Source organism: Carcharhinus amblyrhynchos, chromosome 2, assembly GCF_965287045.1.
Source record: "Carcharhinus amblyrhynchos chromosome 2, sCarAmb.v2.hapA, whole genome shotgun sequence".
In the NCBI taxonomy this organism is placed as follows: domain Eukaryota; kingdom Metazoa; phylum Chordata; class Chondrichthyes; order Carcharhiniformes; family Carcharhinidae; genus Carcharhinus; species Carcharhinus amblyrhynchos.
Window position 1 is genome coordinate 78,490,530 of NC_137325.1, and position 23,226 is coordinate 78,513,755.

The following is a 23,226-nucleotide window of genomic DNA, read 5'->3' on the forward strand; positions in this document are numbered from 1 at the left end:
CTTCACTTATGAACTCAGGGCCAATGTCACACTTCACAATTTCTGGAGTATCATACTTTCAGCATTCTACTATTTCACTCATTGTCACTGAATTCAGCTGGTCTAATTCCCACTACTCTAAATAGTAGTCTACAATGAAAAAATAATCAATTCCTGCCAAAGTGAAAAGGGGCCTGGTCCAGCCTCATCCATAATCTGACCAGATTCATGTTGCATCTGGAAGATGCTGCATTCTGTTGTAGCCTCCTCAAATTTCTTCATGGGCAGCATTCCTCTTGACAACATGCCTGCAACATACATTTGTTTTCCTTGATTGTGGTTCATATCCAGATGATATCTTTGTGCTATCACTTTGGAGCGGATAGTAGCAGTTTGTGAAAAATGCTTTGAAGGGGTTTGTGGTGGACATCACATTCACTTTGCTCTACTCAAGCAGCTACTGATGAAAATGCACACAGGCAAAAATAATAGCCAGGCACACACACACACAATTGAACATAGCGTCATTCTACTTGAATGCCTTGGTGCTCATTATGGGCATCACACTGGCCAATGTGATCTTGAATTATATTTTCATGTGACTGGTAAAACACATCTCTTCCCTTTCTCAGAGTCCACTGAACCATAGAATCTCTACAATGCAGAAGGTCGTCATTTGGCATATTAGCGAGTCGTGCAGACCCGAACAGCATCTTACTTAGGCCCATCCTGCCACCCTAACCCCACACATTCACCACAACTAATATACCTAACCTACATATCTTTGGATTGTGGAAGGAAACTGGAGCACTCAGGGGAAATGCACAGAGCGTACAAACTCCACGCAGATAACCACCTAAGACGAGAATCAAATTTGGGTCCCTGGCACTGAAGTAACAGCACTAATCGCTTTGCCACCATGTCATGCCATCAGTTCAATCCCTGATAGCTAGCATGGATACGCTTCAGCATCTCTCATCCTTTAGAGCTGATGATTCGACTTGCTTTTTACCAGACATCACCTTGAGCTGTCAATTCATCTTCGAAGTTTACTTATTTGTGTGACAAGTAAGCTTACATAAACACCCGTGAAAATCCCCTAGTCACATACCTGTTTGGGTACACTAAGGGAGAACTTAGCATGACCAATGCACAATAACATGGTCAATGGAGCATGGGAGGGAGCCAGAGCACCTGGAAGAAATCCATGCAGACATGGGGGAGAAGGTGCAAACTCCGCACAGACAATGGGCCAAAGCAGGAATCAAACCTGAGTTTCTGGTGCTGAGAGGTAGCAGTGTGCCACTATGCTACCCACCATCTTGGCATACTCAATCTATGCTTTTGTGACCATAGTTGTGTCCTTAATGTTATCTGGCTATTCTTTCGTTACTTTTAATAATGCTTGGGAGTTGCACCTTGTTGGGTAGTTCGCTTGATTTGAACAAGGCACGCCCGTCAGATTCAATATAGACTGATGACTTCCAGATCATGCTGAGCAGCTGCTTCATGTTGCATCTGGAAGATGCTGCATTCTGTTGTAGCCTCCTCAAATTTCTTCATGGGCAGCATTCCTCTTGACAGCATGCCTGCAACATACATTTGTTTTCCTTGATTGTGGTTCATATCCAGATGATATCTTTGTGCTATCACTTTGGAGCGGATAGTAGCAGTTTGTGAAAAATGCTTTGAAGGGGTTTGTGGTGGACATTACATTCACTTTGCCCTGCTCAAGTAGCTACTGATGAAAATGCGCACAGGCAAAAATAATAGCCCGGCACACACACAATTGAACATAGCGTCATTCTACTTGCATTAATGCCTTAGATGCAAACGCGACTGCTAATACCAGCCGCATCAGATTGTGCCCAGACCCATCTCACTGGCATCACTCTACCACCATGCTAAATGGGACAGATTAAAACAGATCTAGCAACAAGACTGGGCATCCATGAAGCGCTGTCAGCAACAGAAGAATTATATTCAAACACAACCTGCAACCTCATAGGCCGACATATCCTGCACTCAGATTTAAGCTCTGTGGTCCTGCCACATCCAGTCCATAAGATATAGGAGCAGAATTAGGCCACTGGATCCATGAAATCCGCTCTGTCATTCGATCATGACTGATATTTTTCTCATCCCCTGCCTTTTTTCCATAACCCCACATCTCCTTACTAAGTAATCAAGAACTTATCTTTCTTTGTCTTAAAGACACTAAATGACCTGGTCTCTACAGCCTTCTGCAGCAAAGTGTTCCACAGATACACTATTCTCTGGCTGAATAAATCCTCCTTATCCCTGTTTTAAAGGATCATCCTGTTAGCCCGAAGTTGTGCCCTCTGATTCTAGTTTTTCCCACTAGTGAAAACATCCTCTCCCACATCCACTATAGCCAGGCCTCACAGTATGCTGTAAGTTTCAATTAAGATTCCTCCCCCATCCTTCTAAACTCCCAGAGTCCTCAACCATTCTTCATACAACAAGCTCTTCATTCCAGGGATCTTTCTTGTGAACCTCCTCTGGACCCTTTCCAAGACCAGCACATCCATCCTTAGATACAGGACCAAAACAGCTCACAATGCTCCAAATGGGGTCTGACCAGAGCCTTATATAGCCTCAGAAGTACATCCCTGCTCTTGTATTCTGGCCCTCTCGACATGAATGCTAACATTATATTTGCCTTCCTAACTGCAAACTGAACGTGCACATGAACCTTAAGAAAATCCTCAACAAGGACTCCCAAGTCCCTTTGATTTCCGATTTCCTAAACAGTTTCCCATTTAGAAAATAGTCTATGCCTCTATTCCTCCTTCCAAAATGCATAACATCACACTTTTCCACATTGTATTCCATCTGCCACTCCTTTGCCCACTCTCCTAACCTGTCCAAGTCCTTCTGCAGCCCCCCCATTCCCTGTTTCCCCAACGCTACCTGTCCCTCTACAAATCTTTGTATCGCCTGCAAACTTAGCAACAGTGCTTTCAGTTCCTTCTTCCAAATCGTTAATGTATATTGTGAAAAGCTGTGATCCCAGCACCGACCCGAGGCACACCACTAGTCACCGGCTGCCACCCTGAAAAAGGCCCCTTTATCCCCACTGTCTTCTGCCAGTTAGCCAATCTTCTATCCATGTCAGGATCTTACCCTTAACACCGTGGACTCTTAACTTATTTAACAGTTTCCTATGTGGCACCTTGTCAAAGGCCTTTTGGGAATCTAAATAAATCACCTCCACAGGTTCTCCTTTATCTAACTTCCTTGATACTTCCTCAAAGAGCTCTAACAGATTTGTCAGACATGATCTCCCCTTGACGAAGCCGTGCTGACTCAGTCTTATTTTATCACGCACTTCCACGTATTCTGCAATCTCAACTTTAATAATGGACTCTAAAATCTTGCCAATGACCGAAGTCGGGCTAACCGGCCTATAATTTCCCATCTGCTGCCTCCCTCCTGTCTTAAACAGCAGTGTTACATTAGTTACTTACATTAAAGTCCTCTGGGACCCTCCCTGCCTCCAGTGATTCCTGAAAGAGCACCAACAACGCCTCCACAACTTCCTCAGCTGTCTCTTTTAGAAGCTGGGGTGTATCCATCTGGTCCAGTGATTTATCCACCTTCCGATCTTTGTTTCCCCAGAAACTTCTCCTTAGTGATCAAGAATGTTGGTAGACAATTAAAAAACTGATGGAGGACAAGGTTCTACAAACACCCCCATCCTCAATGATGGAGAAGCTCAGCACACTCGTGCAAAAAAATAAGGCTGAAGCATTTGCAACAAACTACAGCCAGAAGCACCAAGTGGACAATCCATCTTGGCTTTCTTCAGAAGTTCTAACATCACAGATGTCAATCTTCAATCAATTCAGTTCATTGCACATAATATCAAGAAATGGCAGGAGGCACTAGACACTGTTAAAGTTTATAAACCCTGACAATATTCTGGCAACAGTGCTTAACACTTGTGCTCCAGAACTTACCACACCTCAAACCAAGTTGTTCCAGTACAGCTACAACACTGGAATCAACCCAATGTGGAAAATAACCCAAGTATGTCCTACACACAAGAAACAGGGCAAATCCAACCCAGCCAATTACCTCCCCTTCAGTCTGCTCTCGATCAGCAGTAAAGTGATGGTACGGATCATCAAAAGCATTATTAAAGAGCATTTGCTTAGCAATAACCTGCTCACTGCTACCCAGGTTGGGTTCCACCAAGGTCACTCAACTTCTGACCTAATTCAAGACTTGGTTTAAACCTGGACAATAAAGCTGAATGCCAGAATTGAGCGTGACTGCTCTTGACATCTAGGAGCATTTGACCAAGTATGGCATCAAGGAGCCCCATCAAAAGTGGAATTAATGGGAATCGGGGAAAACCTTCGCTGGTTGCTGTCATACCTGACACAAAAGGAAGATGGTTGTGGTGATTGATGGTCAATTATTTCAGTTCCAGGGCATCATTGCAAGAGTACCTCAGGGTAGTGTCCTAGGTCCAACCATCATCAGTTGTTTCATCAACGACCTTCCTTCCATCATAAGCTCAAAAGTGGGGATGTTTCCTGATGACTGTACAATGTTCAGCACTATCCATAACTCTGCAGATACTGAAACAGTCCACGTCCAAATGCAATGAGAACGGGACAACTTCCAGACTTGGGTTGCAAGTGGAAATTAAGATTTGCACCACGCAAGTGCCAGGCAATGACCATCTCAAACAAGAGAGGATTTAACCATCACTCTTTGACATTCAATGACATTACCATCATTGAATCCCCCACTAGCAACATCCTGGGGTTACCATTGACTAAAAACTGAACTGGACTGGCCATATAAATACTGTGGCTACAAGAGCAGGTCCAAAGTTACGAATTTAGTGACAAGTAACTCACCTTCTGACTACCATCCAGCCCGTAGTCTGCAATTTCTTTTGGACCGACCCTAAGCATGCATCTCCAGGTATGCTCTGCCATGCATATCCTCCAGTTGATGTTTCACAACTTCTGCATTTGATACACATCAACTGCTTTCTTTAGAAAGAGTTCCTCATCTTTTTCGCTCTGAATTTTGGTTCATATGTAACATTCACTTAGGGTTCAACATGTATTCAAGGTGGTCAAGATTTCTGCTGTCAGTTAAATTTAGAGTGGTAAACACTTCGTAGCAATCCGTCTCCAGCACTGTTAGGAGGGTGACTACTGTTCTAAGTTCAGTCATAAGGACATAAGAAATAGGAGCAGGAGTAGGCCATCTAGCCCTTCGAGCCTGCCCCGCCATTCAATAAGATCATGGCTGATCTGTCGTGGCTCAGTTCCACATTCCCACCCTCTCCCCATAACCCTTAATCCCCTCTCTTATCAAAAACTTGTCTTGTTAATTAAGTCTGCTGTATTCTCATTGTTATAACATTTTGAGTGTAAAAACTCAGTTTTGTCAGAAATCACTTTCCAAGATCACTGAACTTTAAGAACATAAGAAATAGGAGCAGGGGTAGGTCATAACATAAGAACATAAGAAATAGGAGCAGGAGTAGGCCATCTAGCCCTTCGAGCCTGCCCCGCCATTCAATAAGATCATGGCTTATCTGTCGTGGCTCAGTTCCACCTTCCCGCCCTCTCCCCATAACCCTTAATCCCCTTGCCTATCAAAAACCTATCAACCCACGTCTTAAAAATATTGAGCAAGGCAGCCTCCACCACTTCAACGGGCAGAGAATTCCAGAGATTCACCACCCTTTGCGTGAAGAAGTTCCTCCTCAACTCCGTTCTAAACCGCACCCCCTTTATCTTGAGGCTGTGCCCCCTAGTCCTACTATCCTTTCTGAGCGGGAAGAGCCTCTCCACCTCTATCCTATCCATCCCATTCAACATCTTATACGTCTCAATGAGATCTTCCCTCATTCTTCTAAACTCTAACGAGTACAAGCCTAGTTTATTCAGCCTCTCCTCATAGTTCAACCCCCTCAACTCCGGAATCAGCCTAGTAAACCTCCTTCTGCACTCCCTCCAAGGCCAAAATATCCTTGCGTAAGTGCGGCGACCAAAACTGCACACAGTACTCCAGCTGCGGCCTCACCAATGCCCTATATAGCTGCAGCAAGACCTCCCTACTTTTATATTCAATCCCCCTCGCTATGAAGGCCAGCATCCCATTCGTCTTCCTGACCACCTGCTGCACCTGCAAGCTGGGTTTTTGCGACTCATGCACAAGGACCCTGAGGTCCCTCTGCACCGTCACATGCTGCAGTTTTTCGCCACGTAAGTAATAGTCCTTCCTACCATTATTCCTACCAAAGTGGACAACCTCACATCTGCCAACATTAAATTCCATTTGCCAGTTGCTGGCCCATTCGCCCAGCCTATCTAGATCCCTCTGCAGACCCTCCACACCTTCCGCGCAATTTGCCGTTCCACCAATCTTGGTGTCATCAGCAAATGTCGACACCATACACTCGGTCCCCTCCTCCAGATCATCTATATAAATGGTGAATAGCTGAGGCCCCAGCACCGACCCCTGGGGCACTCCACTAGTCACCAACCGCCAATCCGAATAGCACCCATTGAACCCCACTCTCTGCCTCCTATTTGACAGCCAATCCTCTATCCACGCTAACACCCTACCCCCAACTCCATGACCTTCTGCAATAACCTCTTGAGGCACCTTGTCAAACGCCTTCTGAAAATCAAGAAACACCACATCCACCGGCTCTCCTCTATCCACGGCCCTAGACACATCCTCATAGAACTCCAATAAATTCGTCAGATACGACTTCCCCTTAACGAAACCGTGCTGCGTCTGCTCTACCAAACAATTCTCCTCAAGATGCCTAGCTATTTTCTCCTTGTTCACGGATTCTAACATTTTTCCTACAACAGACGTTAAACTAACCGGCCTATAATTCCCCGCCTTTTGCCTGCCACCCTTCTTAAACAACGACGTAACATTAGCCGTTTTCCAATCTTCCGGCACTTCCCCGGAATCCAGCAACTTTTGGAAAATAATCACCAATCTCATTTCCAATGCAGCCATTTTCACTCACTCAATATTTACTTGCATTTTATGTTTTCCTTTGACCCTTTCAGCAGCTTTTATTCTGTAGATTTGAATGTTTCTCTCAATGTCTTCTCTGCCTAATTTCCTGGATTCAAAAACCATTTTTTTCCCACTTCTACATTATATGTTTCATGCGTATGAATAACATTCTTTTTCACTTACTATCTCTGAGAGACTTTATCGAACTGAATAGAAATGGCAGCCTATAATGCTTGCCTTATAGCAGAGCCACATGAATATGGCAAGCTGGGTAGTACACTTAGTAAAACAGCTTTTTCAAAACCCAACAGATATGTGCCCAAAATGCCGAGATTTGAAAATGGCCAGGGTTTAACTTTGGCCACTTCACTACTTGATACCACTGAGCAGCTCCCTTCCCTTCAACACAAGGCTTATTCATTATGTAAATCAGGGTCATACCAGTTGTCCTTAAAAGGTGCTCAAAAATGAACACAACACTATGTCAAAGTTATATTATTGTGCAGCTAGAGGTTGCAGGAGTGCTCTCCCTGGGCTCCACTATACTGCGCCGAGCTGCTGCAGGCTCATTACCTTCAGCGTTCAAATTTCTAGGTGACCTGATCACCTGTCCTAGTCCCTCCACACTGGTGCTATAGTTAAGAAAGCCCATTAACGCTTCTACTTTCTCAGGAAGCTAAGGAAATTCAGCATGCCTGCTACAACTCTCATCAATTTTTACAGGTGTACCATAGAAAGCATCCTTTCCGAACGTACCACAGCTTGGTACGGCTCCTGCTCTGATCAAGATTGCAAGAAACTACAAAGAGTTCTATAAGTAGCCTAGTCTATCACGCAAACCAGACTCTCATTCGTTGACTCCGTCTACACTTCCTGCTGCCTTGGAAAAGCAGCCAGCATAATCAAGGACCCCATGCATCCTGACCATACTCGCTTCCTTTTTTCAAAGGATCAGAAAAAGGTGCAGAAGTTTGAGATCACTTACTATTGCCATCAGAATTTTGAATGGACCCATCATATATTAAACTCTCTATGCCCTATTACTGTAAAACTATATTCTACACCTCTTTTTCTTCTACCCTATTACTTTATGTATGGTATGCTTTGTCTGTGTAGTGTGCAAGAAACAATACCTTTCACTGTATCCCAACACATGAGACAATAATAAATTAAATCAGTGTTGCTCCCTTCCCCAAGGTCCTCCTGTGGGCCAGCTCAGCATCAGAGATGGCAAGAAGCCATTGGGCCTCAAGTGATGCAAGGCATTGGAATGCCTACCTTGCTTTTGCAGCTCATTGCTTCCACAGAAATGAGGCCTAATTCTAACTTTACCGAGGGCCTCAGACTAACATACTGAACAGCTACCTCACTGACTAGCTGCCCACTGACTGCAAAGTGAATTTTTTCTCCTTGATCTTGTGGGAGCACTTTAAAGATGGAAATAATTTCATAGAATAATACTGCATTCATTTAAAACATTAATTAGGATCACATAATAAAGAATATCATTGTCAAAAGTAAGATCATTTAGTGAAGTTTGATATGAATGTTGTTTTACACATTTATACCGATTTCAGCATCCCACAAAATCTGTGTATTCAACATAATTATGCAACTTACTGCTACTAAGGATTGTTCCACAAACTGGGTTAGCATGTGTGGGCAAACAGTGATCATGATCTCCTTGAAATCCATGACAGAAATGCTGCCAATCTTATCTTTATCTTTCTGCATAAAAGCCTGTCGTGCATGTTCCTGCTGTAATGTCTGCAAATTCAGAAAATAAATTTGAATCAAAATGTTTCAAAATTCTGACGCTTATTTTAATTTTCAAATGTGAAAACAGGATGAAAATAGAATCAACTGTAAAATAGAATCAACTGATTTCAACAAAATTAGATCAAATTAGTAACATTTGACAAAATTAGCCTAAACTGTGCACTTGATTATTAGCTTTATAGCCAACTTATGCTATTGTATGTAGAGCACATATAGATCAGAGTCATGGAGGTTTAAACATGGAAACAGGCCTTTCGGCCCAACTTGTCCACACCACCCTTTTTTTTTGTTTAGAAACCCCTAAGCTAGTCCCAATTGCCCATATTTGACCCAGATCCCTCTATACTCATCTTACCCATTTAACTGTCCAAACGCTTTTTAAAAGACAAAATTGTGCCCACCTCTACTACTACCACCTCTGGCAGCTTGTTCCAGACACTCACCCCCTCTGTGTGAAAGAATTGCCCCTCTGGACCCTTTTGTATTTCTCCCCTCTCACCTAAAACCTATGCCCTCTAGTTTTAGACTCGCCTACCTTTGGGAAAGGTATTGATATCTAGCTGATCTATGCCCCTCATTATTTTGCAGACCTCTATAAGACCGCCCCTCAGTCTCCTACGCTCCAGAGGAAAATGTCCCAGTCTACCAAGTCTTTCCTTATGACTCTAACCATCAAGTCTTGGGGCATCCTACTAATTTTTTTCTGTACTTTTTTTTAGTTTAATAATATCCTTTCTATAATAGGGTGACCAGAACAGTACACAGCATACTAAGTGTGGCCTTACCAATGTCTTGTACAACTTCAACAAGATGTCCCAACTTTTGACTTCAGTATTCTGACCAATGAAACCAAGCATGCTGAATGCCTTCTTCACCACTCTGTCCAACTGTGACTCCATTTTCAAGGAGCTATGAACCTGTACCCTTAGGTCTTTTTCTGTAACTCTCCCCAACACCCTACCATTAACTGAGTAAGTCCTGTCCTGGTTCAATCTACCAAAATGCATCAAGTTGCATTTATCCAAATTAAACTCCATCTGCCATTCGTCAGTGCACTGGCCCAATTGATCAAGATCTTGTTGCAATCCGAGATAACCTTCTTCACTGTCCACAATGCCACCAATCTTGGTGTCATCTGCAAACTTACTAACCATGCCTCCTATATTCTCATCCAAATCATTAATATAAATGACAAATAACAGTGGACCAAGCAGCGATCCCTGAGGCACACCGCTGGTCACAGTCTACAGTTTGAAAAAAACCACACTCTGGCTTTTGTCACCAAGCCAATTTTGCATCCATTTAGTTCCCTCACTCTGGATTTCGAGAGATTTAATCTTATACAACAACCAACCATGCGATACCTTGTCAAAGGCCTTCCTAACGTCCATGTAGACAGCATCAACTGCACTGCCCTCATCTATCTTCTTGATTACCCTTCAAAAAGTCTCAATTAAATTTGTGAGACATGATTTTCCACTCACAAAGCCATGGTGACTGTCTCTAATCAGTCCTTGTGTCTCTAAATGCCTGTAGATCCCGTTCCTCAAAATACCTTTCAACAACTTACCCACTACAGATGTGAGGCTCACTGGCCTGTGGTTTCCAGGCTTTTCCCTGCAGCCCTTTTTCTAAAAAAACTCTGATAGGCCAACGTTTTAAAATTCATCGCTCTGCACAAGTATTTTAGACCATGTTGCACAATAACTCAATGTGTGTGGCTTAAGCAACTCCAATTTCTCTGGTGCAGGTCCAGACATAACCTTAGTGAGTTGACTGACAAATTATTTGTTAGTTCAAACAACAAAGATCACACATTCTGCTGATTGTGCTCATCAGATGTTCTGGTCTGCTTGGCTTGGACTTTACTACATAGTGTATATCAATCAGATGTTCTGGTCTGCTTGGCTTTGAGTATACTATATATAGTGTACATCAGAAATTTTCTCCATGTTATAACAATAAGACGGCAGTCAAAGAAGAGGCACAAGGTGCTATTATAAGCAACATACTCTCCATAATTTAGTAATCATTGGAGTACTGTGAGCAGATCTGGGCACCACACTTTAGGAGGGATATATTGTCCTTGGAGGATATATCAGCCATCCAGAAATAAACATTAAGAGCGAAAATAAACATCAAATCCCCAGTGTCCAGAATCCAAGAAAGAAAATTTTTTTTAGAAATGCGATTCAGAAAAAGATAAGGAAAGTACTTTACATGGTTTCTTCATTCATAGAATAACAATAAAACATTCATATTATATCAAAGTATATTATAACAATAGTCCATGAGGGAAGATTAGGTTTTTTGGTCAGAGCGTGGGAGGCTGACCTGATGTATGTGCCGCCAATTCCCACCCCTGCTCTTTATACATGGCAGCCAATTAGCAGCCAAATGATGGAAGAGTTAGAAGTGACCACATTCAGGCTTTTGAGCCTGCTCCACCATTCATGATGATTATGGCTAATCATCCAACTCAACACCACCCTTCCCTTCCCTCCAACAAAAAGTGTTCTGTTTGCATAAACACTTTTACATCAGTATATTAATTCAGCCATACCCCAGTTTTCCATCACCAACACCTTTATTGTGCACTGAAGGAAAGGGCTGTGTCTGTGGCTTACAGTCAGGTAGTCTTCATGTCAGGACCTACAACAACCGTCTGGGTGAAGTAACAGGTTTAAAACTTCTGCTGACCGCTTCCCACTGGTCAAGCCTCCATTCATTCAATAATGCAAGCTCATACTCCACAAAGCCCACAGGGAGATCCATCAACAATCCTCCACAACCTTCATGGCTATCACAACATCCCTCTCCATTTAGGTCTGTATCACTCCCTACATCGCAATTGCAAGGAGGCCCTTTCCATCGCCTGATGCTCATTCAGAAGTCCGAAGGCATGGCTAGGTCAAGCAGTATAAACTGAACATGGAACCTTCTTTTCTGGAGGGAGCACTGCAGGGTTATCGATGTAGGCTCCTCCTCAGATTTTGTTTTAGAAAGACACGCTTCTTCAGCTCCATCACCAAGTCCATACCTTCACTATCGAGATGGGCTAACGCAGAGTCAGCTGAGGGCTAATACATTTCCATGGCCGTTGGTGGGACCGGCTCAAGCAGGGACTCCTTGGTTCAGAGATGGTCCAGTGCTTCTTTAGGGATTTACCCTGAACTTTGAGCTCACAAGATACTGGTCCTATTTTCTCCATAACAATCCTGGGATCCATCTGGGACCTACACCCAAGTTTCACACATGAACTCAATCACCCTTGGCAAAAGTTATTTGTCTTTGCAGAGCCAGTTTCTTCTTTTGGTTTTCTGTCGGGACTCCACTTTCTCTGCCGGGACTCCACTTTCTCTGCCAAGTTTTGGAATAGCAGGCTCAAACTGATACGAAGGCATTGTTCCATTAACAGCTCCACAGAAGCAACATTTGCTGCTGTGCACCATACGGTCCTGCAATCACACAAAAATCATGCCAGTTTAGTCTCCATGGATGCTGCCATTTGTTTCTTCATGCAATTTTTGAAGGTCTGAGCCACCCATTATGCTAGTCCATTTGATGATGGGTGATAACGTGCTGTTTGGACAGGACAACACCATTGGAGAGCACAAAGTTCTGTAAAACACTGCGAGAAATATCCATGCCTTTATCGGCAACTAGGACATCCAGTATTCCATGTATACTGAAGCTTTGTTGTAATTTTTCAATTGTAGCCTATGCGACCCACCTCCAAGCACTTGGGAGTGTGCGGCCACCATGATTAAAAACATGGAACCCATAAAGTGCAAAGTCCACATGCACACGCATCCACAGCTTATCAGACTACTCTCATGGGTGTTGGAAGGCCAAGGATGAGAGCTTTTGATTTTCCTGGCAGAGGTAACATCGCTTCACCAAGTCTGTGATGTCAGAATTCAGATTGGGCCATCAGAAATAATTCGCACCAGCAAGGTGGCCATTACGTAGTTCTGTTAATATTGGATGTCGTCTTGCAGGCCAAGCAATTACTCGGAATACCCAAAATATGATCCCATCTTCAACACTTAGTTCAGCTTTCTTAATGAAGTAGAGCTTCATTTCTTCAGAGGGACATTCTTGGAATCCACCATCCAGGATCACATGCTCAACTTTGGATAAGGCTGGATCATTTCGGGGTCCAGGTTTTAACCTTTCTTGCTGACAGAGTCATCACAATCTCTTCCAATGCTGGTAAAGGAGCCAAGCTTGTGGGCAACAGGAGGCAACTTAGTGTGTCAACATTAACTACCCAGATTCCAGGGCAGTGTTCCAGAAGATACTTGTAGGCCACCAATAACAAGACTAGCATTGTATCCAAGCAGAGACAATGGGGAAACTGCCTTATCCTCTTTCAAAAGGCTCAATAAGGATGTATGTCTGTAACAGTAAAAAACCATTGACAGTAAATGTATTGATGGAATTACTTCACACCAAATACAAATGCAAACCATTCCTTGTCAATTTGAGAATACCTTCACTCAAAAAAGCCTGACTGCAGAGCTTCCCAGCACCATCTCTGGTATTTTCATAGTCAGACATGCAAGGAGGCCACAGCATGAACATCAAATTCAGGATAAATTTTCCATAATAGACCAACCACAGGAAGGATTTTAACTCCGTGGTGTTCCCTGGAGTTGGTGCTTCCTCAGGCCAGAAGACATAGCAGCAGAATTAGACCATTCGGCCGATCAAGTCTGCTCCACCATTTAATCATGGCTGGTATGTTTCTAACTCAATTTTCCCCATAACCTTTGATCCCTGTAACAATCAAGAACCCAAGTCGGTCTTAAATACACTCAATGACTTGGCCTCCACAGCCTTCTGTGAAAATGAATACCACATGTGGAAATTCCTCCTCTCAGTGATGGCACTGATGGCCTTTACCTTATCTTCTACTGGATGTAACCCCTTGTCGTCTACTTGACAGCCTAAGGCCACTTCAAACTCAGTCTCTGGAAAATATCTTCAATACTTCTTCTAGGTTGAAGAGGTGTTCCTGTTCTGAAGTCCTGTGACCAGGATGTCATCTAAGTATACTGCTACCTTGGATAGCCCTTGAAGGACATTCTGCACAACTCTTTGGAAGGTGACATACCTTGACAAGACTCCAAAGGGTAAAGAGATATACTCGTAGAGTTCCCTATGGATGTTGAAAACATATTTCCTGGAAGACTCATCTAATTCAAGCTGAAAAGCGTGGCTCATGTCCAACTTGGAGAACATCTTGCTGCCTGTTAATGAACAAATCTTTGATTCGGGGAATGAAGGACCTATTGAGTTTGGAGGCCCAAATGACGACACAGCAGCAAGCACTGCTGCCTCATAGCATTTGGGACTGAGGTTCAATTTTGGCCTTGGGTGATTGTATGGAATTTGCACGTTCTGCCAGTGTCCTTGTCTCTGAAAGACGGGATGCTTCTATGGTACACGCAGATAATGGCCTCAGCTTCCCTCCCAGGCAGCACGCATGTTATCTGTTCCTGAAACTTTGCCATGGCTGTCTCCTATGACAGTGCTTGCAATGATGTCATGTGGCAACTGCATCTATCTGGAGTATGCTCTCTCTTGGGGTCACACTGCCTTTCCTTGACTGTCTGATAGTAACATTAGAGTTCCTATATCGAAAGGGGCTCTCTCATAAGAACATAAGAAATAGGAGCAGGAGTAGGCCATCTCGCCCTTCGAGCCTGCCCCGCCATTCAATAAGATCATGGCTGATCGGTCGTGGCTCAGTTCCACATTCCCGCCCTCTCCCCATAACCCTTAATCCCCTCGCTTATCAAAAACCCATCAAACCGCATCTTAAAAATATTTAGCGAGGCAGCCTCCACCACTTCAACGGGCAGAGAATTCCAGAGATTCACCACCCTTTGAGTGAAGAAGTTCCTCCTCAACTCCATTCTAAACCGCCCCCCCCTTTATCTTGAGGCTGTGCCCCCTAGTCCTACTGTCCTTTCTGAGCGGGAAGAGTCTCTCCACCTCTATCCTATCCATCCCATTCATCATCTTATACGTCTCAATGAGATCTCCCCTCATTCTTCTAAACTCTAACGAGTACAAGCCTAGTTTATTCAGCCTCTCCTCATAGTTCAACCCCCTCAACTCTGGAATCAGCCTAGTAAACCTCCTCTGCACTCCCTCCAAGGCCAAAATATCCTTGCGTAAGTGCGGCGGCCAAAACTGCACACAGTACTCCAGCTGCAGCCTCACCAGTGCCCTATACAGCTGCAGCAAGACCTCCCTACTTTTATATTCAATCCCCCTCGCTATGAAGGCCAGCATCCCATTCGCCTTCCTGACCACCTGCTGCACCTGCAGACTGGGTTTTTGCAACTCATGCACAAGGACCCCGAGGTCCCTCTGCACCGTCGCATGCTGCAGTTTTTCACCACGTAAGTAATAGTCCTTCCTACCATTATTCCTACCAAAGTGGACAACCTCACATTTGCCAGTTCCTGGCCCATTCGCCCAGCCTATCTAGATCCCTCTGCAGACCCTCCACACCCTCTGCACAATTTGCCGTTCCACGAATCTTGGTGTCATCAGCAAATTTCAACACCATACACTCGGTTCCCTCCTCCAGATCATCTATATAAATGGTAAATAGCTGAGGCCCCAGCACCGACCCCTGGGGCACTCCACTAGTCACCAACCGCCAATCCGAATAGCACCCATTGAATCCCACTCTCTGCCTCCTATTTGACAGCCAATCCTCTATCCACGCTAACACCCTACCCCCAACTCCATGCCCCCTGACCTTCTGTAATAACCTCTTGTGAGGCACCTTGTCAAACGCCTTCTGAAAATCAAGACAGACCACATCCACCGGCTCTCCTCTATCCACGGCCCTAGACACATCCTCATAGAACTCCAATAAATTCGTCAGACATGACTTCCCCTTAACGAAACCGTGCTGCGTCTGCTCTACCAGACAATTCTCCTCAAGATGCCTTGCTATTTTCTCCTTGATCACAGATTCTAACATTTTTCCTACAACAGACGTTAAACTAACGTTAAACTCTCACATCTGATTTACACAAGCACTCTCCATTGAAGTCTGATTACACAAGGTTCCTCCCTCGCCCTCCTCTCTGCCGTGCAACAGTCCCTTAAGGGGTCCAAAATTATAATATTTAGCAAATTTCCACAACCTAGCCAGGAACTCCATGACAGATTCCTCAGGAGTTCTCCCCGCCACGTTGAAACAATATCTCTGGAGAGTTATGGAGGCCTTCGGGTCGTAGTGTTTTTTTAACCTGGTTTATTAGCTCATTAAAAGTTTGAGCTGGAGACATCCAAATAGATGAGACTTCTGATCACACTAAATGTCAGGGTTCAACACGCTGTCAATAATTTCACTCTTCCTTTTTCATCTCCTTCAAATGTTGTTAGCCTGGAAGTGGCAGCGCATGCACCCTGCATATTGAGCCCAGTTTACCACTGGTGTCACAGGGCTCTGGTTTCCCAAAAAGAGGCATAATGGTTTTTTCTTACCGTAAAAGATTCTTGACTTCACCAACACCTTTTATTGTGCACCAAAGGAAAGGGTCGTGCCAGCAGTTTCCAGTCAGGTAATCTTCACTTCAAGACCTATAACAGTCCGGGTAGAGTAACAGCCTCCACTCTCTCGATAAAGCAGCTTGAAGCCTACGGGAATATCTACTGATGATCCCCATGGCTAACATAACGATCAGCATGACCTATAACCTTCAATATAGCTACAAGAGAGTGATAATTTTATATATCATCTCTTCAGAAAATGTATTTTGTTACAGTGACGTGCCTTCGCTTCCTGGAGAGATTAATGCAGTGTTCAGGGTCACAAGCTAACCACGGGAGATCTAATAGTAATGAAGGAATGACATTACAAAAGGAAGATATCTATCTTGCTAATCACAGTGCTCCATAATAAAAATATATTTATAAAAAACACAAATGCTTATAAAATACAACATACATGCTCCTTAATCGAAAGATTCATCAGCCAGGGTGTTTGGTTCTGCACAAGTTCTCATTTAGCAGACCAGGTAAATTTCTGACTTCTTAATTATGTGCAATCATTCGTACAAAAATATATTAGAGGCAAATCACTTTAGAACAGGCTACAATAAAAATAACATGGCACCTTGTTTATTTAAACATTGGTTGACTATTCATTATTGATACAAAGTGCAGATTTATGGTGCAGAATATTTTATAAATATTAGCTAGGAACTTCTTTGGGAAGGAATTAAAAACACAGCTTTCATGAGTTTAATTAGTGACTTTTGAATAATGATGTGGTAAGATGCTCAGAATGAGAATGAAAATATCTTGTTCGATGTTTTCTGCTTTGTGGCCTTAGACACCACAGGGCTTGTACACCAGTTGTAAATCATTTTGCAAAAGTGACTTGAAGCAGAAAAATCTAAAGAACAAAATGTTGGGTGTTAAAAAACAGTACACAAAAAGCATTAAAACAAACCATCTGGTCTAGGTTAACTATAATATAAAGACTATTCACATTTCTTGAATACGAGGAAAAAAAATTGGCATCCACAGGGGTCTCCTGCTGCCTTAGGTCTCAGGTCTAGACATCACATTAACAAGATGACTCAAGTAAAACGACTGAAAGCCAATGACCACATACCACAGATAAAAATAATTTAAATTGTCAATTGAAAATTTAGGAATAAATGTTAAAAAGTACTTTCAAAACAATGGCCTATAACTTCTGGGTTCCCCAGCGTTGCATTTGGCGGGTGCCCCAATGATGTGCTGCAGAATCTCTCCAGGAAGTTCCCAGGTAAGGGGTTACCAAGTTATTATCCAGAAATGCTAACTTCATTTGAACTACTGCGCAGGGCTAGGAACCATCCAACAAAAGCTATTTAAATCACTAACTTAAGATGGGTTCTGCAAGTTTTACCCTGATAGCTACTCTGTAAGTTAGAAGAAAAACAAAAATTTCTTCTAACACTAGAGTAACATCTAAACACCAGGACCCCACCTCACACGGGACAATACCCACCACCCCAGTCTAGTCCAAACCCACCTCCCTGTCCGACTCCCCTTCTGGATCTGGCTCTGACCTCATCTCCAGGTCCTGCCCTGTTCCACTCACCCACCCCTTCCCCCATCCATATCCAGCTCCAATCCCCTTCCCAGGTTTGGCTCCCCTCACCCCTCTCTGGCCTGGTGTGACATCCCCATCACTCCTCTCCAGATCTAGTCTAAGCCACACTCCCCCTCCCCCCAACTCACTAATCCCAGGCCACCTAACATTCCAGGATCATTCTGTGGACATTATACTCCAGTCACACATTAACCCTTGCCATACCGAACACCCTTATACTACACGATCACAGAAGACAAATTATGCATGTTTGTTCTTAGTTTCCAGGGAGCTTTCATGACACCTGTCTTCTGACCCACTCCCAGATGACAGGTTTCTGAAGGATGTCGACAATTGCAAGAATAGCTCCTTGAAAACCAAGAATATGTCCTGGAGGTCTTGAAGGAGTTCAGCTCACCACCTGCACTTCACCATCACATCTGCGACTAAGCTGACAGTAGATCGCCTAAAGATGAGATTCAAATATTTGGAGCACTTCAGTGGGGCTCTACAACACTCACCACAGGAACTATTCCAGGTCATTGTTGTCTGCTACACACTGCACAACAAAAGGATAGATGTCTTGGCTGAGGGAGGCATGGAGGACATCTCCTGCAACAAGGAGAATGGTGAAAGATTGGAGCTGCCAAGAGCCAGGACGGTGATGAGCCACATGCAGAGGCAACAATGTAGCAGACAGGTCCATGCCAATCTGACAGCTACTAGGATTCAAGGTTGAGTAAGTTGCTGACTTTAAATTTTGTTTTTCTATCCTCTGCTGGCTGGAAGGCCCCAGCTTTTTTTTGTTCATAGACATCATACTTTGTTCAAATGTATTTTGACTTATGAGATCCAGATTAAGTTGCACGAGTTACCATCTGCCCTGCTGGTGCTTTGATCCTTTACATGTGCCAAACTATGCTAATATGCAGAGTCCTGGTGCTAAATGCACTCTTTAGAACTTGCAAAGCAATCCATTTCTCGTGCAACCTTAGCATCTGTAAGTACAACTAAGATTTTACCCATGCCCTTGCAAAGACTGTGTGCATGATAACTTGGAAACATCGTCAAATTTAACCTTAGGGATGCATTCATGTCAACATCACACCTGTCCCCAAAGGGGAGCAAACCTGTCAGAGAGCATTCAAGCAGAACCAGATAAATGGGTGCACAGAGAGGAACAGCACAAGAATACCATTTAGCCCCTCAATTTCATTCCATATGCAAAATGATCAAGGAAAATCATGCTCCTGCCTCCCCTCACTCCCCCACCACCAACAGTGCCACTCACCTATAGTAAACCTCTTATCCCTTGACATCTTCATCATGCCAAGAGGTTTCAAGATTACTTTACATTACACTCATGAAGATGCCTCACCTGCATTATGGGTTGCTGAGTAGAAACCACATGGGACCCTCAAATTGCCAAGAATCAGTCCTGGATGGCCTTAACAATGGTGTAACACTGTAAACCATCATTGTTGACACCTCGACCAAAGTAAATATCATTCCGACATGGACCTTGCAAAGACCTATTACAGCTGAAGTTTCACATGGATAGCTTATCCGTCTTCAACACAGGTCCATTCTACAATCTCTCACCTAATGCACAATGTGCCCGCTCCTTCAATGATGCCTGATGTACTTTGGTTGCATGAGCAGTTCAGAAGTATGCGTGCTTTTAGTAGTTGCTGGATGTCCTACAACTAATATAAGATTGAGAGCATTAAATGGCTGACACATTTTGTACAAATATTCTATCTGCTGGTGATTGCCTTAACCCAAATTCCTGTCTGACATCACTATGTACTCGCACACTTAGACTGCCTGATGCCCTTATAATTAAGTGTCAGTTTTCAGCAAGAGTAAACGGTACACTTACCCTGACAAAGCAGATCATTCAGCCTCTTCCTCCACTGATGGGTATTTCTCTGCTGTGCCCCATGGGCATTAACCTTTGCTGTGACCTCCGCCCAGGTCACCATGGTGAGACAAAAAGGTCCCTGTCACCATCCCGTGGAAACAACAGATTCCCCCCCTTTCTGGATGACCTGGAGCAGTGCCTCCAGGGAGCTTTTGCTGAACCATGGGGCTGCATGTTATTGCCTTCTGAGATATCAACGAAGCTAGACTAAAACTCCTGTTGCCGTATAATTATGGCACCTGGACCTTCCACCTCTTTAGGTATTAATGGAGACTGCAACCACTTACCCAGCAGTGCCATAAGGTTTGCTGTGTTCTGCACGGATGCATAGGTAATGAGCTGACCAGCACAGGATCACGAGTTGTCAATTGTGCTACCCACCAGCAAGAATCACTCCCACTTTCATATTCACCAATGAACTTAGATTCCACCCATGTAATCAGTTCAGGTGGGGACAAGAAATAGCAGGGGAAGAAATCTATAGATCCCCTAACTGCAACTCACCACAGGGCGAATTATTAAGAAATAATGTGTTTGTAACAAAGGTACTACAGTAATTATGTGCAACTTTTATCTGTGTATAGATTGGACAAATCAAATTGGCAAAAGGTAACCATAAGAATGGGTTCATTTAGTATAGAACATAGAACTACAGCACAAACAGGCCCCTCGGCCCACAAGTTGCACCGATCATATCCCTACCTACTAGGCCTATCTATAACTCAATCCCATTAAATCCCATGTATTCATCCAGAAGTCTCTTAAAAGACCCCAACGAGTTCACCTCTACCACCACCAACAGCAGCCGATTCCACTCACTCACCACCGAGTGAAAAAAACTTACCCCTGACATCTCCTCTGTACCTGCTCCCCAGCACCCTAAACCTGTGTCCTCTCATAGCGGCCATTTCAGCCCTGGGAAATAGAGTCTGAGAATCCACCCTATCTATACCTCACAACATGTCATAAACCTCTATCAGGTCGCCTCTCAACCTTTGTCTCTCCAGGGAGAAAAGACCGAGCTCCCTCAACCTAAGGCATGCCACCCAATCCAGGCAACGTCCTTGTAAATCTCTTCTGCACCCTCTCAATAGCTTCCACATCCTTCTTGTAGTGAGGTGACCAGAACTGCGCACAGTACTCCAAGTGGGGTCTGATAAGGGTCTTATAAAGTTGCAGCATTATCTCCTGACTCCTAAACTCAATCCCTTGATTAATGAAGGCTAGTACACCATACGCCTTCTTGACCACATCCTCTACCTGCGAGGCCGATTTAAGAGTCCTATGGACCCGGACCCCAAAGTCCTTCTGCTCCCCTACGCTGCTAACAGTCCTACCCTTGATATTGTACTCCTACATCCCATTGGACCTGCCAAAATGGACCACTACACATTTATCTGCGTTGAAGTTCATCGGCCACTTCTCCACCCAGTCTTGCATCCTATGTCTCGCTGCAATCTGACATCCCTCCAGACTATCTACAACACCACCAACCTTTGTGTCGTCGGCAAACTTACCAACCCATCCCTCCACTTCCTCATCCAGGTCATTTATGAAAATGACAAACAGCAAGGGTCATAGAACAGATCCCTGGGGCACTCCACTGGTGACCGACCTCCATGCAGAAAAAGACCCATCCACAACCACTCTCTGCCTTCTGCAGGCAAGCCAGTTCTGGATCCACAAGGCAACAGCCCCTTGGATCCCATGTCCTCTCACTTTCTCAAGTAGTCTTGCATTGGGGACCTTATCAAACGCCTTGCTGAAGTCCATATAAACCACATCCACTGCTCTTCCTTCGTCAATGTGTTTAGTCACATTTTCACAGAACTCAACCAGGCTCGTAAGGCACGACCTGCCCTTGACAAAGCCATGCTGACTATTTCTGATCATACTAAACTTCTCTAAACGTTCATAAATCCTGTCCTCAGTATCCTCTCCATCAACTGACCAGCCACGGAGGTCAGACTCACCGGTCGGTAATTTCCCAGGCTATCCCTGTTCCCTTTCTTGAAAATAGGAACCATATCCACAATCCTCCAAAACCTCTCCCATCTCCATCGACGACGCAAAGATCATCGCCAGAGGCTCTGCAATGTCTTCCCTCACCTCCCACAGTAACCTGGGGTACATCCCATCTGGTCCCGGCAACTCATCTATCTCGATAGAATTTAAAAGTTCCAACACATCCTCTTTAATGTCCACATACTCAATCTTTTCAGTCCGCAGTAAACCTGCGGTACAACTTGCCAGATCATTTTCCACCGTGAATACCGAGGCAAAGTTTTCATTAAGCATCTCTGCCATTTCTTCCGGTTCTGTACAGACTTTTCCCCCTTCACCTTTTAGATTAGAGGTGTATTTCAGAATGCTTCTTAAAATAACATACTGTGGGGTCAACCAGGGAACAGGTTGCAGGGTACATTAGATCTTTGCAATGTGCAATAAAACAGGATTAATGATCTCAAAGGAAGACTGGTGATAAAATGGTGAATTTCACATTCAGGTTGAGCGTTAAAAACCAGTCTTAAACTTTAACAAAGGCAATCACATCGGTCTGAAGTCAGAGATGACTAGTAGATTGGGTTAAAAAGGTAAGACAGGGGGATAAGCATAGTGGGCACTTAAGGAGATTCTTCATAATTCTCAACAAAGATATGTTTCATTGAGAAAGGAAGATTCTGCTTGAATTCCATCTATGGCTAGCTAAGGAAGTTATATTAATTGGAAAAAAATATACAATGATACCAAGATTAGAATCTGAAGGCTTGCATCCAAGATTATGAAAAAATATGACTGCAGAGATAACAGATGCATTGGCTGCAATCTTCTAAAATTCCCTCAATTTTGAAAGATTCCAGCAGACTGGAAAACCTCAAATGTTACATCCCTACTGGGGAAAGGAAGAAATCAGAAAGCATGAAACTAAAGGTTAATTAAACTTGCACTTATCGTTGTTAAAACACTGTAATCTTTTGTAAAGAAAATAATATCAGGGCATTTAGAAAATCACAAAAATGAAGCCTAATCAACATGGTTCTAAAGATCCTTAAAAAGTTGAGCATGGAGCACTTCCAACTTGAAGTGCTTTTTCTTTTACTTACCTTCCATTGCAGATGCTCCATCAAATTCAAAGGCCTCTGATTTGGCCCTTCTGCTTCAAGATTTCACCCACCATCATTAATTGGATGGCAAACCTAGCTTCAGGCAAAGTCCTTGAAAATCCCAATTATTGACTAGTCCCCCCTCGGGGGCAGGTTGAGGACCCAGAAACAATCCCAATCTCTATTTCTTGCCTGCAAGGGGAAATCCAACCCAAAAAATGTCTGCAATGGAGAATAGATAGATTTAGCAAGTGTGCAAAAATTCAGCAGATGGAATGTGATGTGGG

The 23,226-nt window shown here is 43.7% G+C and overlaps 1 protein-coding gene across 1 annotated transcript in view; it reads right to left on the reverse strand.

The window, feature by feature from the left end:
- Window positions 1-23,226, reverse strand: part of slc25a13 (solute carrier family 25 member 13) — a 195,486-nt gene that overhangs the window by 62,578 nt on the left and 109,682 nt on the right. Inside the window, exon 6 of the mRNA XM_080214583.1 lies at window positions 8,635-8,781. Within this exon, the coding sequence (XP_080070709.1) occupies window positions 8,635-8,781 (147 nt within the window). The remainder of the gene's footprint in view (window positions 1-8,634; window positions 8,782-23,226) is intronic.